Source organism: Dipteris shenzhenensis, chromosome 26 (genome assembly GCF_047967505.1).
Source record: "Dipteris shenzhenensis isolate YYH24624 ecotype China chromosome 26, Dip_SZ_1.0, whole genome shotgun sequence".
NCBI classification, from domain to species: Eukaryota; Viridiplantae; Streptophyta; class Polypodiopsida; order Gleicheniales; family Dipteridaceae; genus Dipteris; species Dipteris shenzhenensis.
Genome location: NC_141621.1, coordinates 49,655,141 through 49,671,863, shown reverse-complemented (window position 1 = coordinate 49,671,863; position 16,723 = coordinate 49,655,141). Strand labels below are relative to the sequence as shown.

Below are 16,723 nucleotides of genomic sequence, written 5' to 3'. Positions count from 1 at the left end.
TATGTCACTATAAAATGCCTTCTCCATAGATTCCCATAACAATTTTGTTGTCAAGGCTTCACCAAAGTGGCAAAGAAGCCTATTATTAACATGTAGTAACATGTGAGCGGTGTGAGCACACTCATCCTCCTCCAAATCAATTGCACTCATAGGATTGATACTCTCCCAAAAATATATGGCAAGAGACTCTTGGTTAACAAGAGATGTTGCATGAATACTTGCCATACATAGAAATGCTTGCCATGTTAAAATTCTTGAAACATAAGAAACCAAAAGTATAAGAACAAACCCCCCTTTTTATAATTCTTCGCCTTGAACCCTTAAAAGCTAGCATTAAAAATGAAGGTATAAAATTGCAAGGGAATAGTGGAATAGGTAGCAAAAACTTGGGCGTAGAATATTGCTCTTATATGTGCCAAGAGAGATTAAAGAAATGCTGGAAAAAAAGGCAGAAATAGGTTGGTCAACCTAATGGTTGACCAGTTATAAGACCTTAGAATAAATCCTTTTAAGGTTCCAATTATTGTCATATGTCAGCATATGATCCACCCTTCACACCTTAGTCAAAAGGAAGAATGTTGTGAAGAAACTGAAAAGAAGAAACGAGTCACCAGAGGAGATTATCGCAGGAGTAGTATTGTGACCTCATAGAAGCTAATTAAGGGCTTTGAAGATCCTCATAGCGTCGGTTGGTAAGAACTGAAGACCACGAGGTTGAGAACCAAAACAATCATACATTTAGGGACATTAAGGAATCAGCACAGCATATGCAACAGCCAGACTAAGTCATACTTCTTTGCATGAGATTAAACAGAGTTGCTCCTTATTCTAGCAACTAAGTAGAATGAAATGGCGACCATCATCAGAGACATTTCCCACATAATGGACTGAAGGATATATTGCCACTATCAGACACAAGCAACAGCGTCAAAAAACTACTCAGAGAGATGAAGCTTCAGATTTTGCCTTCTAAGAGGCAGCGCATGATAAATCGACCATGGCTTACAAGATAGTAGACTAGAAGAACATAGTATCAGAGGAAAGAGCACTGGAAAAAAAGGCTTCATCCAAACTCATGATAAATGCAAGCAGCTAAGCACCACAAAAGGAGACTCCAGGATTGAAGAATTCATCTCAGCAAAGCGAGCCACAGAATAGAAACAAAAGTTCTTAGCACCCCATGCTTGAAAATACAGATTAGACATTAGCTGCCATCTTTTAAAAAAATCTAGAGATTTTTTTCCAACATTATCCATCTTTGCTATTAACATTTGTTGAGTCCCCAAAGGAATTTAGGAGGGCTAGAGAGCTCAGAGAAATGTCACCAGATCATAAAGAGGGCTATACAAATTTTTGAGAACCTCCATCTAGTAGAACCCCTATCCCTACTGAAACTGGAAGAAACCATTTTATGCAATGGCACATGGTAAGACTTTAGGAGAACATGGGCTTTTAGTTAAGTTCTACAATTCTTCTAGGAGATAGTGGGACCTTAACTTATGAAGGCTTAGTAAAAGTGTGTGTAGCTACTTTAGCAACTTCCTATTCATGGCAATGGAGGTATCATTAAGCTGATTCCTAAGGGGGGCACTTGCTTGAAACCACAATCAATTTATGGGAAGGCTATGAGTATTCCAAGAAGACTTGCTAGGACATATACTTTTTAAAGGTTGGACTTTGATGGGGCATATGGCAAGCTAGAGTGGAGCACTCTATTTCAATCCTTTGAAGACATGGGGCTAGGGCAGGTTTTGTCTCTAACATTAAACTGCTCCTCACAAATGCTTCTACCAAAATCTATATAAATGGGAAAATGACCTAGTCCTTCAATCCTAAAAGATCTATTAGACAAGGGTGTCCCCTTTCCCCTCTTCTCTTTGCCATTGTAATAGATGCCTTGGGACGGTCCCTTTAGAATGAGGTGGAGATGCTGTCGAGAAGGGATTTAAATTCCTTCTGGCAAAATAGCTTTTAACTCATCAATTTGTAGATGACACAAATCTAACACCTAGGAACACTAAACAAGATGTGAAGAAAGTACTTAAGTGCTTGGAAATTTTTTGCGAAGCCTTAGGGTCTATGATTAATCATACAAAAATTGGTCACAGTACTCTGAATGGGGAGGATCAAGATACTCTCAACCACTTGGGCTATCACCAAATTCCCAATGGAATAGTATTTAGACTTTTGGGTATAGCAATGGGATTTGAAGTTACTATGAAAGATAGATAAGACTAATTCCTCAACAAATTTAAGGAAAATTTAAAGAGGTGGAGAGGAGACTAGGCCAATCTTGCTGGAAGGAAATCAATCTTGAATTATTCCAAATACCCAATTTCTATCTTTTATTTAACCTGCAATAGTGTCCTTTAGATGCTACTCTAGAGGAGCTCATTAGAATTTGTAGGTCCTTCCTCTAGGGTGGGGACACTTTAGAAAGAATAATTGCCAAGTTTAGATGGGCTTTTTGCACACTTTTTGCACAAAACCCAAGATTGAAGGTGGTTTGGGGGTTGTTAATATTCAACAGGATGCCTACAAGCTGCCTACCTCTTTGGTCATCAAAGAAATTCTTAACACTAGTTTGGATTGGTCTAAGCTCTTGTTAAGGAATCTCTCTCAAGTTATACTTTTTAAGGATCACAAGTGGAAAGAATATAACATACTTTCTACACTTTGTAACACTTAACCCTATCTCACTAAGGGTATCCAACTATGGAGATCTATTTGGAAAGATTTTGACGACATTAAAGCCCATGTTATGTTTACTTGCAAGAGATCTTTCATCACCTTAAACTCTATTTTATTTTTTTCAAGAAAAAGACTTCTATTAAGTAAGAGAAAAACCCGCAAGAGCAAGCTCAAAGCGGAATACATCATGAAATCATAAGGATAAATTAAAAACCCCCCTGAGAGTGAGGTAGAAAACAACCAAGGTTGAGGCTGAAAGTGCCACCTCAACCTTGTAGTAGTCTCAAAGAAGAAAGGAGAACCTTTTCCATTCCCTTAGACTCTATTTAGGTCTAGTCATGTTTAAAAATGACCTCTTAAGTGGCAGGGACTTTATTAGAGCCACTTAACCTTCAAAAAGGGACTTTAGTGTTGGGATCAGCTATGGAAGAGTAGTGAATCTAGGTGGAAAACTTGGTTGAAAATTACAAGAGAATTTAGGCTCTTCAATTAAGTTCAAGCCCTTGTCATAGGGAGAATTGAGTTATGGAATGGAAACATTTAGTGGAAAGGAGGATCTTCACTATGCTATAGGAGGAAACTTAGCTGAGTAGAGTCCTCTCGTTTAATTCAATGGAGTTGTTACATTTGACCATGATGCTTTCTTGAATTAGTTTTGTAGGAACATCTCATCTTTCACAGCTTGAGTAGTCCTCCTAAGCAAAGTTTGTACACTTCTCATTTGAGGCATAGAGAAATCTAAAACAAGAAAATATTCGATTTCAATGATGCTCATGATCACCTGCTCAAGGAACTGTAAGACCATGATAAGCTCTTTGGTACTTACAACACTATTAGAAATGTGTAGGCTCACTACCCATAGTTCCAGGTTAAGGATGAGGTGGAATGAGGCTCATTTGTGATGAGGGTTGATAGCCAACATGGAGAAAAGACTATGCCTTTGACATATAAACTTGCAGAGGTTAAGGAACTTAATAAGAAGCTACACAAGGGTCATGAACTGTATAAAAAACATATCTATATCAAATTAGAGAAGGTTTAGTTGGAGATTCAAAGTTGAATTGCAAAAAAGGAAAGACGGGTAGCAAAGGATATGATGGTTAAAATGGAATCCCAATCTAAAATGTAAGAAGCATAGGTGATGATCCAACAACTAGAGATATAGAAATAGCAAGCTAAAGACAAAGTCCAAGACTTGCAAAGTAAGTTGAGCAAAGAACTTCAATGATAACAAAAATTCATACACGGTGGAAAGAAATGCAAATAGGGGTGTATAGGCAATGGGATGAGGTAACTCAATAGAATGCAGAGGTATTGTCAAAAAATGTGGTTTTGCAAGATAGGGTAGATGAATTAACCCTGGTGGAAACACAAATCCATGGCATGGTGGATGAAAAGACAATTAATATAAATGGGAGATTTATCAGTAATATGCTAAGTTTTCAAACAGGAAGAAGCAATTGAGTACTTATATGAAAGGGATGTGATAGAAGGTGAGAAGTAAATTGTGTGGGGATTAAAGACCAATTTGCCTTAACCCTAGTTATGTACACAATACTTAACATATATATATGAATGAAACATAGAACATAAGGGTGGTTCAGCACCCACAAACCTGGGTGTTCCTCTCTAGCTCTCACTCTCTCTTGTTTTTCTCTTTCATTGTGAACTCACCACTGGTATCAAAGGATCAGGGTTCTATGTCTCCTTCCTAAGCATAGTGAAGAGATCTCGTGAGCTTTTCGGTCAGGCAATCATGAGGTAGCAAGCTAGGAGAAGTTCTCAAATCGATGATAATATCTAGAGTTTGAGGTAGAATTTTGACGTAAATTCTTTAATAATGTTGTAGAGGACTTCAAGAGCTACATTTTTTCTTTTTACTTCATCTCAATCCGAGCTCTCTATCAAAAGATATACCTTCTGCAAAAACAAGCCTAGAGAGTAGAAACGATGCGATTCGTGTGTTGGATCCACACTTCTAGGACACCATTTTGCGATTCATCTATTCCATCAAGTTTGGGACGGCCTAAAACCTCTGCCTACAAATTTTCTCCGGATTCCGTGAAGTTTTGTAGTTGTGGTGAACTTCTATGTGCAAGTGTCTTCCTCGTTTCAATTTTTCTTCCATCTATGGGATCTCAACTTTCGAGCCACCATTCTCTGAACCATCAATTTTGTTGGATTCAAAGCGGTCCAAAACCTCTATCTGCAAACCCACTCTCAATTCCATGCAGGATTGATGCCTTGGTGATTCTGAGTAATCGTTTCATCTTCTCTATTACAAAGATTTCTCCAAAGTTCTCGAAGGTTCTAGTTGGTTGCCATGTGGCAAATAAGGCTATCCCCTTTTGATTATTTGCCTAGGGTTATATTTGCAATTCAAGTTCATGGTTTGGAAGGGCTTACTGGCTCTTACTCCCTCATCGAATGAGATTTTGGAGTTGCGACAGAAGGAAAAAGTGTACAGATGTGCCATTGAGTCCGGACATGCAGTGACATCCATTTTTCGAGGCATCTCAAATTTTCTTTGCAGTATCGGTCCATTGCCATGAGGCCATGATTTTGCGGGTACTCTATGAAGATCTTTCTTATTGTAGTTTGAGCCATGTGCGCTCATTTGTGGTTTGCATTAAGTTACAGTGGATGCTTTATTGGCCATTTGGATGCATTACGGTCCTTGTTGGATGTGCTGATAGGCCTAGATTTCCTTATGGGATGCTATTTTCATGGAATCTTTACACATGGATGCTATTTTTTGCTAAGGGAAAGCTTTAACGCATTGCAGTTGATACACTGATAGTTCTATGCTCTCTTGGATGAGATATTGTGGATGCATATGCCCATCGACGGTGTTTATGCTTGAGGCATTTGGCATTTATTGGCATTTGGATTGCTATTGCAATTGGTATTTTATTTTGGGCTAGATTTGCTCATATGGATGCATAGTACATGCACATGAGGCAATTGCATTTTGATGCTTTGAGCTTTGATTTTTAGTGATATTGCACTCTATTATGGTATACACATTAAGGTGCACCTGTTATTTGGTGTGATTCTTTCTTGCAGCAAGCATTAGCATTTGGGATTTTGCTTTAATTCCATCCTAGCATCCTCTTCCATGTCTGAAAAGGAGTTTTTCAACATTAAAAAGTTTTATAGGACAACCTTTTCTCTGTGGAAAGAATAGTTAAGCGATGTGCTTATTCAAAAGAAGCAAATAAAGCCCTTGGAAGGGATTGCAGCTAAGCCTACAGCTGTCTGTAGATGATTGGGATGAGTCAGATGCATTAGCAAAGTATACTCTTAGACTTCATCTTGCAGAGTCATTTTATTTCACAGTAGTAAATGAGAATTCTATGGAAGATTTGTGGAAGAAATTATGAGCCACTTATGAGAAGGAAACTGCTTCTAAGCTACAATTGAAGGAAGGGGTCTCCATTGCTTCTCACTTGAATAAATTCAATATTATTTTCAGCCAACTTCAAGCTCCGTAGCTAAATTTTGAGACGGAGATAAAGGCAATATTTCTTTTATGTTCATTGCCACCTTTATGGGATACCTTTCGCTAGCAATGGCAAAGTGCTAAAGTTTGATGATGTTGTGGGTAGCTTGTTGGCCGAGGAGTTAGGTGGAAGTCTATGGAAGGCAATAAGTAGGATGCAAGCTTAAATGTGCAAAGGGGAAGATCACAATCCAGGGGGAAGTTCCAAGAAAGAAGGAAGTCTTGTAGCAAATCTAGGCAGAGAACATTGAGTGTTATCATTGTGGAAAGAAGGGTCACATGAAAAAGGATTGCTACATGCTAAAAAGAGAGCAAAAGGATAAGAAAAAGAAGCAAATTGGGGTGCAAATAAGAAGGAAGAGAGTCCAAGGGAGGACAAAGCAAAAGTGAAGACCGAGGAGGTCAATGCAGTCACACTGATGATATTGACAATGGCATTCTCTTCATGTCTAGTCTACCTATTGTAGAGTTGCTTACCACTTTAGATGATGCATATTCCAAGGATTGGATTTTGCATTCTAGTGCTTCATTCCATGAAATTTCTTGTCCATCATAGCATCGTAGTTTCTTGGCATGGCTTTTAAAGCTTAGAGTCAATCATGCTTCATTGCATAGCTCTCTAGCAATCTTCCAAGGTCCCCGTGACTTTTTTGGATACCTAAGGGAGCTCATGAATAGGCCTCAATGTTTTTTGTAACTCTAAGTTCCAACAAGATAATAATACCCATGGCATGGCTACCCATGTACTTCTATGGAAATCCTAGCTCTCACAACTCATTTCATGAGAGAATAGCTCTTAAGGCACTAGTTGCTATCATCGATATAGTAAACAAACAAGCCTAGATGAAGCACAAACCTCCATACACACGGCAAGACCACATAAAGGTCAGACTCAACCAACACTTGGGAACACTTTCAACCTTGGGTACCTTATCTATGAAACCTTTTAAAGCTCATACATGAACTTGCAATTTAAGTACTCCTTCCTTTTATCTCCAGCTCTAACTACTAGCGCATGGCATTTGAGATTCAAATGGTGCCCAAATTCATTAATACTCAAGGATTCTAAGCCTTGAGCTTGACTCCTAGTTCCAAAACTTGTGAACTGAAAGCGACAGGTCTAATAATCAAATTAAAATTATGGTTCATGCTTCATTAAATGGAGTTACATAGTCTATGCATAGCAATCGTGCAAGCCAAAAAATAGACATCTACTATATTGGATAGGAGTTACTTCTTCAATTGTAACAATACAAAGCCAACATAGGGCTCTATAGAACCAAAGCTATCTCCCGCAATGAAGAAAAAAATCCTTAAAATTAGTTTAAAGGCAACGGATTGCTATGCGATTGCTATGCACACATAATGTATCGCCATTTAATGCAGCTAAATAATGTGTGCATAGCAATTGTGTAGCCCCCATCCATAGAAGTGGGGTATTAATTAATTTATGTGTGTTTCAAGGGTCGATGGTAATTAACGTAAGGCATATGTCTCTTAATTTATGTGTGTTTCGACGGCATGATGAACATTAATTGAGGTTTTGGTGGCTTCTTTCAAAAGCCAGCAAATCATGAAACTTCTACATTGTGCCTTATAAGAGGAAGGGGGGGGGGTGTGGAGTACATGCAATGAGGCTGTGAAGCTCTACAAATACAAGGACGAAGAAGGGAAGGAGGGGAAAGAGAGGAGTGGCAAGGAGGAAGCAGGGACCGTAGGAGTGGGAAGAAGGAAGGAGGAGGGAGAGGAGGAGGAGTGGGGAGAAGGAGGGAGCAGAGGAGGGGTGGAAGGAGGAGGAGGAGTGGGGAGGGGGAAGGAGGAAGTGGGAGCAGGGGGAAGGAGGAAGAGGGAGCGGGAGGAGAAAGCAGGGCCATGCAGAGGGAGTGTAGATTAATTGATAGGTTAATTGGTGAATAGAATATGTCAATTGGCAAATAGGGGGGGGGGAGTGTAGATTAATTAATAGACATCCAATATATTCGATAGGAGTCATTGCTTCACTTACAATAATACAAAACCAACAAAACACTCTATACAACCAAAGCTATCTCCCTCAATATCAAGCACCCAATTAATATGCCTCCTTTCCACTTAATTCTTAATATTTATTTGTGAAGTCCATTGGAGTCAATGGAAATGAATCCATTAGACAAATATGTGCACGTAAGGATGCATTCACATGCACATATGTATGCATGTGCATGCACACATGCATGCATTTGCAGAAACAATGCATGCATGTACACTTGTACATGTTGACTAGTGTTGTGTTATTGTTGAGGATGAAAGAGTTATGGAGGCTCAAAGAAAACAACATGGCAAATGAGAAGATAGACCAAAAGTAAGTCTCTAATTCCATTAGGATTGCCTCTATAAACAGGAAAACATACATCATCCATCACATCCTTCTAGATGCTTCCATCCAATCATAGGCTTGTACAATCTCAACCATCCAATCATAATATTCTCTGCACATACCACTCATCTACCACTCACGATGATTACACTAGTGCTCCATGGCACCACACTTCTCAACACCCCCCTTGGTTCCAACACGACTACTACAAGGTGGTTGGATGTGAGATTACAACTTGTCAACACCCCCCCTTAGTACCAACATGGCTCTACTTAAGGTGGTGGTGTGATAAAACAAAAATAGGTTTACTCATTTGATGAACTTTACAATTTACTAAGACATGTCCGCCTTTATGCCTTCTTGATCAAGGGATCTAGGGCCTTGTCTCTGGCACAGTCTGAAGAGGTAATGAGGTTGTCGATGTACAGCTTAGAAGAGGTGGCCTATGGATACTTTGTCCTCTATTGACTCCAAGTATTTTGCTTTTTCATTCTTCACGTGTCAGTTTTCCTCCTTGTGTCCTAGCTTCAAACAATGGTTGCACTTCGGCTTGTGCTTCAACCTACATTCATTTTGGTAGTGTCCTATTCTTCCACAGTGGTGACATTTCTTGGTTGACTTATTGAAAGAAACTTGAACACGTGATGTGGTAGGGGGATTTTTGTCCTTTACTTTAGCTTCATGCTCAAGCAGTGGGGAAGCAGTGCTGCTTCAATTTTATTGACACTTTTGTCAACATTTTTGAGTGTGGACACAATTGTATCATATGGCTTTTTGTCGACACCGTTGAGATGTATAGTTGCAGCTTCATCTTCTTCGATCTCTATCTTCTCATTCCTCCCTGTTGTTGCTTTCATGCCTTATTTGTTCATATGCACCATCATTGTGTCTTCTTCTTTTTTAATCCAACCAAAAGAACTCCATCTGATCCTCTTTAAGTAGCACACTTTCATTTAAGTGCACCATTTCTTTTTTTAGATCATCACAAGTGACTTGCATTTGGGCGAGGGATAACTCGACCTCTTCCTTTCTGTTCAAGGCTTCAGATAGCTGTAGGTGTTTTTCTTGAAGAAAAATGTACAAGGAGCTATTGCTGCATTTGCTCTGCCATGCTTTCCTTGAGCTTATGAATTTCAGTCTCGGCACTCTGCAACGTTTGAGTGATGGCAGCATCTATCTTTCCATTTTTCTTTCATGGTCATCTGATGCCATGGTAGCAAATAACTATGACCATTGTTGCAATTGCTGACTATGATGTTGTATAATCTGGAATGTACTATTGTCTTGCTTGTATTGGTTATATAGTTGACTCCCATGTGCCCATGTGGAATTCTAATCTCTTTTGTTGTAGGGTGCCACTAGAGACATTTGCTGGTTGTGACTCTAGAGCCATGGAGTCATCAACGTTGTTGACTTGTGATTCTTGAAAGGCATACTATCTAGCTCACTTGTAAAGTGAGTGGGTGGCAAGGTCTCCTCTTGGATTTCTTCCCTCGAGTCCTATTGTGGTAGCAATACTCAACTAAGTTGCTAGATTCTTTGGCAGAGTTCCACATTGTCATTCTCTAGAATTTGTTTGAATTGTTGCCCAGGATATGTGTTGAGCCCAACAAAGCTTTTCCTTGCCAAGGAGTGTAACAGTTTTTATTGTCATGTAATTTTTTCTCTCCTATAAGATTGAAAATGTCAGCCAAAAACTTTGCTGCCTCTTTGCATATGGGATCCAGAATCATATGATGGTGTATCCCCCTGCGTTGTGACTTTATGTTAGGTGGGAATAAGTCCTAAATCTCAAAGAATCTTGCATCCAAATGTTTCTTTGGATATTCTTCTTGTGCCTCTGGGAATGAGAAAGCTTCCTACATCGTGGATCTACTGAGGTACATCTGTAAGTGCTTTTCATTATATGTTATTGTGCTGTACTTATCCTTCTCCAACTCTCTGCTTTTATATAATGATATGAATTGGCAAATGTATTCAGTCATAGCAAGTGGGTGTAAGAAGATTGTAGCTTCTCAAAAAGATTTCCTAGACCCTTGACTACAAGAAGTTGTATGCATCGGTTGACATGGAAAACATTGAGACTCGTGGCCATACAAGCTGTATTGTTTCACCTGTTGCTCGCTCTTTGTTGGTTTGGGCATCAAGATGTTATGCACCTGCATCCTACATAATCAATTGCTCTGCCTCCATTTCTCTTGATTATAGGGTCCATAGGTTCTATGGTGGCATATCTCTTTGGCATGTTGCATTTATTTACTCATCACTATCACTGTCCAGAACCACTAGCCGTGGTCATTTTTGTGCTAACCTCTAGGTTGGTGATCCTGAATCTTGTCCTGATTTGGGGAGGGCTGCTAAGGTTGAGGTTTGGGCCATTTGGCGTGGTGTCACTTTGTCGATGGCATTGTAGGCATTTATTCGATCTTAATGGTCTGTCTTCACCCTGGCAGTTCACACATGAATCAAGTCCCAGTTTGACAGGGTCAATAGTGCCATGTGCTAAGAGTGCATGTTTCTTTTATTGGTGGCTGATGCATTTTACTCTTTTTGTGATGAGAGTGCCATGTGTGTGGACCAAAGCAAGTATCTCTTGGGACGTTTATTCATGCAATTTATTCATGGTGCTCAAAACGTGTGAGTGCGTTATGCATGACTAGTAACCAGGCATTCCTCGTATATGCTTAATTTGCTAGGAAAATCATACATTAGGAAAAAAGGGAGCTCATTTTGGGGCCCTGTAAGAAATTCACTATTTTCTCTTTTCTCTCTACAAAAGCAAGAAAATATGGATACTTGCGTGAGTGTGAAAAGGAATAAATATATTCTTTCACATGCTTTACATTTAATGTTCATATAAGAGCAACACTTTTCTGTGCAGAATTTGGTGATTCTGACACCGCTGACGCGTCCGGAACGGCCCAAAACCTCAAAAACGACACTGGAATTGAACATCCGGAGGCCCGAAAACGGCCATAAAAGGCCGAAAAGTGGGATTTGCAGCAAAACGCGATCTGGCACCTTTTGAGATTTTCAAAAGGTGCCAGATCGCGTTTTGCTGCAAATCCCAAAAGGTGCCAGATCGCGTTTCGCTGCAAATCCCACTTTTCGACCTTTTTTGGCCGTTTCCGGACCTCCGGATGTCCGATTCCAGCGTTTCCAATGCCGTTTTTGGAATTTTGGGCCGTTCCGGACGCATCTGCGGTGTCAGAATCACCAAATTCTGCACAGAAAATAAATTTTTAAAAGATTCAAATTAGTTCATCTCATTAATGTGACATGCTTCTACGAACATATAGTACTATTTCTTTTTCTTATTTTCATCTTCTTTTGTTGAATTTTCAACGTTACGTTGGCCCATTCCTGATTGGTTGAGAGCCTATTTTCTCTCTCTTCTAAAGGGCCCCAAAATGAGCTCCCTTTTTCCTAATGAGGCAGCTGGGACTCGGTTGAAGCTACCTATATGTACTAAGACGTACATATGCTAGTTAGTACTCGTGGTATAATCTAATCTTAACTATGGAAGACTTGGTGCCCTCAATTCTTCATTATTATTAGGGATGGCTTGCATGTTGATGTAGTAGCGCTTCAATCGGCTCCCGTTTATTATTGTTGTGAATTAGACTCCATCCAAGGTTTCTAGCAACACATCTCCGATGAGATTCATCTTTTTGACTCTATAAGGTCCTTGACCTAGATATTTGAGTTTGCCCTTCTGGACTTTGGCATTGTATAGCAGAACTAGGTCACCTTTCTTAATGTCTTTGGCTTTAAGGTTTCTATTAAACCATGCCTTCCTTCTATATTTTTCCATTGTCATGCCATGGTAAGTGACTAATTTGATCTCTGTATTCTTCTCTAATTGATAGTCTTTCTTTCAGGAATGCATGATCTCCAATACATTCCTATACTACTATGCGTAGACTTGGTATTACAAATTCCAATGGGATCACAGCTTCAAGGAACGAGTGGAGTGTTGCAAGCACACATAACTTGACTGTCATTTTTTTGGATGCTTGGTATGATACATTTTGTAATTACCCCTTGAATATTATCTCTTTTTATCCAAAAAACAACTACCCCAACTGTTTAAACCTAAAACATTAAACCTATACCAACAAAGCAAGGGATTATCTATCTTTGTATAGGAACCAAACCTATTGTGGTCACAATCAAATTTGACTAGTATGATAACACTAGTTTACTTTTGTAGCCATAATCCTCCTCTCATTTACGATCTATGATAGATAATATTGTACTTTTAATCTTAATCCAAAACTAACTTATTTATAACTACGATGATAGTGAGTTGTCGATGGATGTGGATGCAATCATGGCCTTGTTGCCAACTTTTTCACCCCCTTCTTTTCCCCCCAACTAATTAATGGTAATTCCATTATTAACATCTTGGTGACATACTGACCAACTATGAGGGTCATATTTTATAAGTGGTTGCGGCTTTGCCGTATATATGTATGTTCTTGAGGGTTTCAACGCAAAAAACGAGGTGTATTTAGAGATATCCTTTAAAGAATAACTTTATTTATATTACAAAATTTATATGCGCCTATCTATATGTATGTTTTGTATATGCTTATATATGTATCTATGTTTGATCCTTAAAATGAAGTTTTTACATTCAATTTTTCTAGTTAGTTCTCTAGGCAGATTAAGGGGTGAGATACTAAGCTAACTGAAGGGATAAGAGGGGGGGGGGGAGTTTCAATTCAAGAATAGTGGAGGTAGGGGCATTAGAGGAGCCACGTGAGGTGAGGTGAGATTGGGAGGGGCGAGGAGAGGCGGGGGCAAGGCCACTTATGAAGGGAGCATCGAAGGAGCAAGTCTAGTTTCAAAGTTCAATCTAAAGCCTAATAAGGGCCAAAAATACTTTCAGACAATGAGCAACGACTAGATAGTGCTGTATATTGCGATTAAAGAGGCATGCTGTACTACTCTATAGCTCAAGTAGGTGAAATAAAAGGTTATGGGAAAGAACTAACTAAAAGCATGTTCCACATCAAATATTGCATGCTCACTCTATCATACTTGAGCAAACTGGACAAAATTGAGTTACTATTTTGTGAAGGATTTACATGCATACGACAATTCTAGAGGCTGGTGTTCAAAGCCAAGAGAGAGCAGTACATCACAAACATAACATTGCTGCATCATTGAACCTCATGGTCAAATGACCAAACCACAACATTGTAAATGGCAACGGTGAAAATATCGAACAAAAGGCTGCCCATTAATATCTATGCTAATTTCAAGTAGACTCCAGAACGAAAATCTATTCCACATAAATAGAGAATATTTTCTATGCATGTGCAAGATTCAGTCTCCTTGTCCTCAATTTTAGATTTCGACCCTTCATTTATAGTCTGATTAGGCTGTAATTAACATGTGCTCAAAATCTCGTCACAATGATATGAAGTATCTACAATAATCGTTCCTAAATTAAACAGCCAAAGGAGAGTGTTTAGAAAGAGTGTAGACTAAATCACACAACTCCTAGGTATTGTCATCATAAAGTGCATTTAATAATCGACAATAATCGTTCCTATATTAAACAGACTAAAATGGAACGATACAATCGTATCCAAATATTTTAGACTCATAGGTAATCACCAATTAGATGTGCCAAAAATAGATGCATGCACTTAATGCATATATGGCTACTACTGCGAATTCTGAAAAAAACTTTGTAGGATCTTGCGACCAAATGGTCATGGGAACCATGTACAAAGGTTCTGAACCAAAAAGGCAACAAAATGTTAGATGATCACAGGAGCATATTTAAGTCGACCAATAATTTGAAAATGCAGTAGGTCACAGATGGATACAAAATAACAATAATATATGTACCACCATAAATGCGTGCATGCATATCCCTCTCTCTCTCTCTCTCTCTCTCCCACATACACACACACATACATGATTTGCGCAAAAGAAATCTTAATCATTAGAGGACATACATGACTAGATATACTGAAAGCTGACGACTCCCTCCAGCCCCATCATAAGGGGGCCACAAAAACTGTTCCGATCTCAAAATAAGGCCTCCTAAGGGAAACTGAGACCAATATGGAAAAACCATACACCAATGCCTCCCGAGAACGTTCAAGAGAAAGTGAAGGGCAAATAACAATATTCATCTCAGAGCTTACATTAAATCTAAGCACCAAAAACTGCAATACAATAATGTATTAAAAGACAGCTGGCAGCAGTAGTTTTCTTAGCACCAACGTTAAAGTTGTGGAGACCTTGTTTGTTCGACCCGAAGGAGACTCGGCATCAGAAATTAGCATGTAGAACATACCCAAACAGAAATGTACTCAGATCCTCAGCCAGAAGCATATTTTCCCAACCTGCACACCATCACTAAACCAAGAGCACCAACCCCAGCTAGCTTGTGTTTTGTCCTAAATCCACTGTAGAGAAACCCTCCTAAATTGTCTCCACCATTTCATGATACTTGCGGAAATCTGTATTGTCTTTGTGGCTAATACCTCTTAAGATGTTTGCATTGCATCCTGGTGGTATTTCTCCAGATCAGCATCTAATTCTTTAAGTGTTGGAGGCTTTTTTGTCCTTTCCCCAGCAGCAATTCTTCGACCACCACCACGTCCTCTGCCACGTCCTCGAAATCGCCTAAATCCAAAACCCCTCCCTCGTGCTCCACTACACAAATAGCGCCACAAAACTCTTAGTGCACAAACACCCACACACAAATTCCTTGCCCTTCCCCCCTTCCTCTTCCTCCCTGTGCCTCTCTCACACAAGCTCAATCCAACTACAGAACCGGAAACAGACACACATAGCATACCCTGACGAACATGTCACCACACCCATATATGCGCATACCGAACCGCACCCAACAGATACATAGACACGCATGTACGCACACACATCTGGCATGCTCTCCCTTTCAGCTCCCTCCCCCCTTTTTTGGGACGTAGTTACATATAATCTGTGCCTATTGCATGAAATGAGCAGGCAATAGTACACAGAACCGAGTTTTCAATGTAGATACTAGCTCTGTAGCCTTATCACCTGCCACCAGGTCTTCGCTCCATAGCAGCTGCAGTGGCTCGCGTAAAACCAGGCCTGCATAACAACAACTTTTCTTTACATGATTTTTCAAGAGACGACCTGGTTAAAAAATCTTGGCAACAACTTTTCTTTCACAACTTTTTTCAAGAGACGGCCTGGTAAAAAAGATCTAAGATTTGTAGGAGTCAAAAAGTTATGTACGCTACAACCCACCAGGACTTCTCCCTATAATATTTTCTTATCACATAGACTCATAGCATCCTTTTCCTTTAGAAATGAGTTCAACCAACCTATCCCTCCAGACTCAATCTTTACGAGTTATCTGTATTTTGAAAAACAGAAAATAGAGCTAGGTAGAACTGCAGATCAGCATTTAGGACTGATAAAAAATTGTCGTGGCAATAATTACGTCATCACGACTGTCCGCCGACCTCTACCCAAAGCTGCACCACCATTCATTGTTCGAGCAATTGGAGGTAGCAGGTTTGAACCAATAAGCTCTATCTTCATAGGTTTTCCATCAAGCTGCACATTATTGTATCGCTTCATTGCAGCAACAGCATCCTGCCGTCTCGAATAAACCACTTCAGCTGTTCCCTGTTCGACATTAAATGACCGAGTGCTTAGTAATCTTTTCCCAGCTAATTTTTTACTATAGCAAATATGTCCCTTAACAAGTGCAATCAAAGAGGTAAGAGCAACCTACAAACAAACTAAAGCCCTTAAGAGAAACAAACATACCTTCGAGCGTCCACTCCTATCATAATGAATGCCACAGCGCTTCAGATCACCAACTTCTGAAAAAAGCTCCTGCCATGCCACGAAGCAACAAACACCTTAGACAAAAATTAACAGGTTGAATCAGTCAGCTTTCTTCCTCACACCTTACGTTGAATCAGTCATCTGTGTTCTTCGGTAAAAGCTCTCCCCCTCCCTACCTTCCCCTCTCATTCCAGTTTCATTCATTTTCGCTCCAGTTATCCCCTCTCTCAGGCCCACAGCCTTTCCTTACTCTCCCCCAAGGCAACCCCCAGTTAAGCTCAGGAATTCATAAACAGCCAGGGGGGCTTTACAATTCAGCCAATGGAACAGAAAAAGTTGTCAGCTGTCCCCCTTGCCAC

The 16,723-nt window shown here is 39.7% G+C and overlaps 1 protein-coding gene across 1 annotated transcript in view; it reads right to left on the bottom strand.

The window, feature by feature from the left end:
- Positions 1-14,497: 14,497 nt before the first annotated feature.
- LOC147885221 (THO complex subunit 4B-like) overlaps positions 14,498-16,723 on the bottom strand; it is a 37,595-nt gene continuing 35,369 nt past the window's right edge. Inside the window, exons 3-6 of the mRNA XM_087397361.1 lie at positions 16,344-16,412; positions 16,012-16,199; positions 15,603-15,656; positions 14,498-15,230 (exon numbers count right to left, since the gene is read on the bottom strand). Of these exons, the coding sequence (XP_087253487.1) occupies positions 15,062-15,230; positions 15,603-15,656; positions 16,012-16,199; positions 16,344-16,412 (480 nt within the window). The 3' untranslated portion in view covers positions 14,498-15,061. The remainder of the gene's footprint in view (positions 15,231-15,602; positions 15,657-16,011; positions 16,200-16,343; positions 16,413-16,723) is intronic.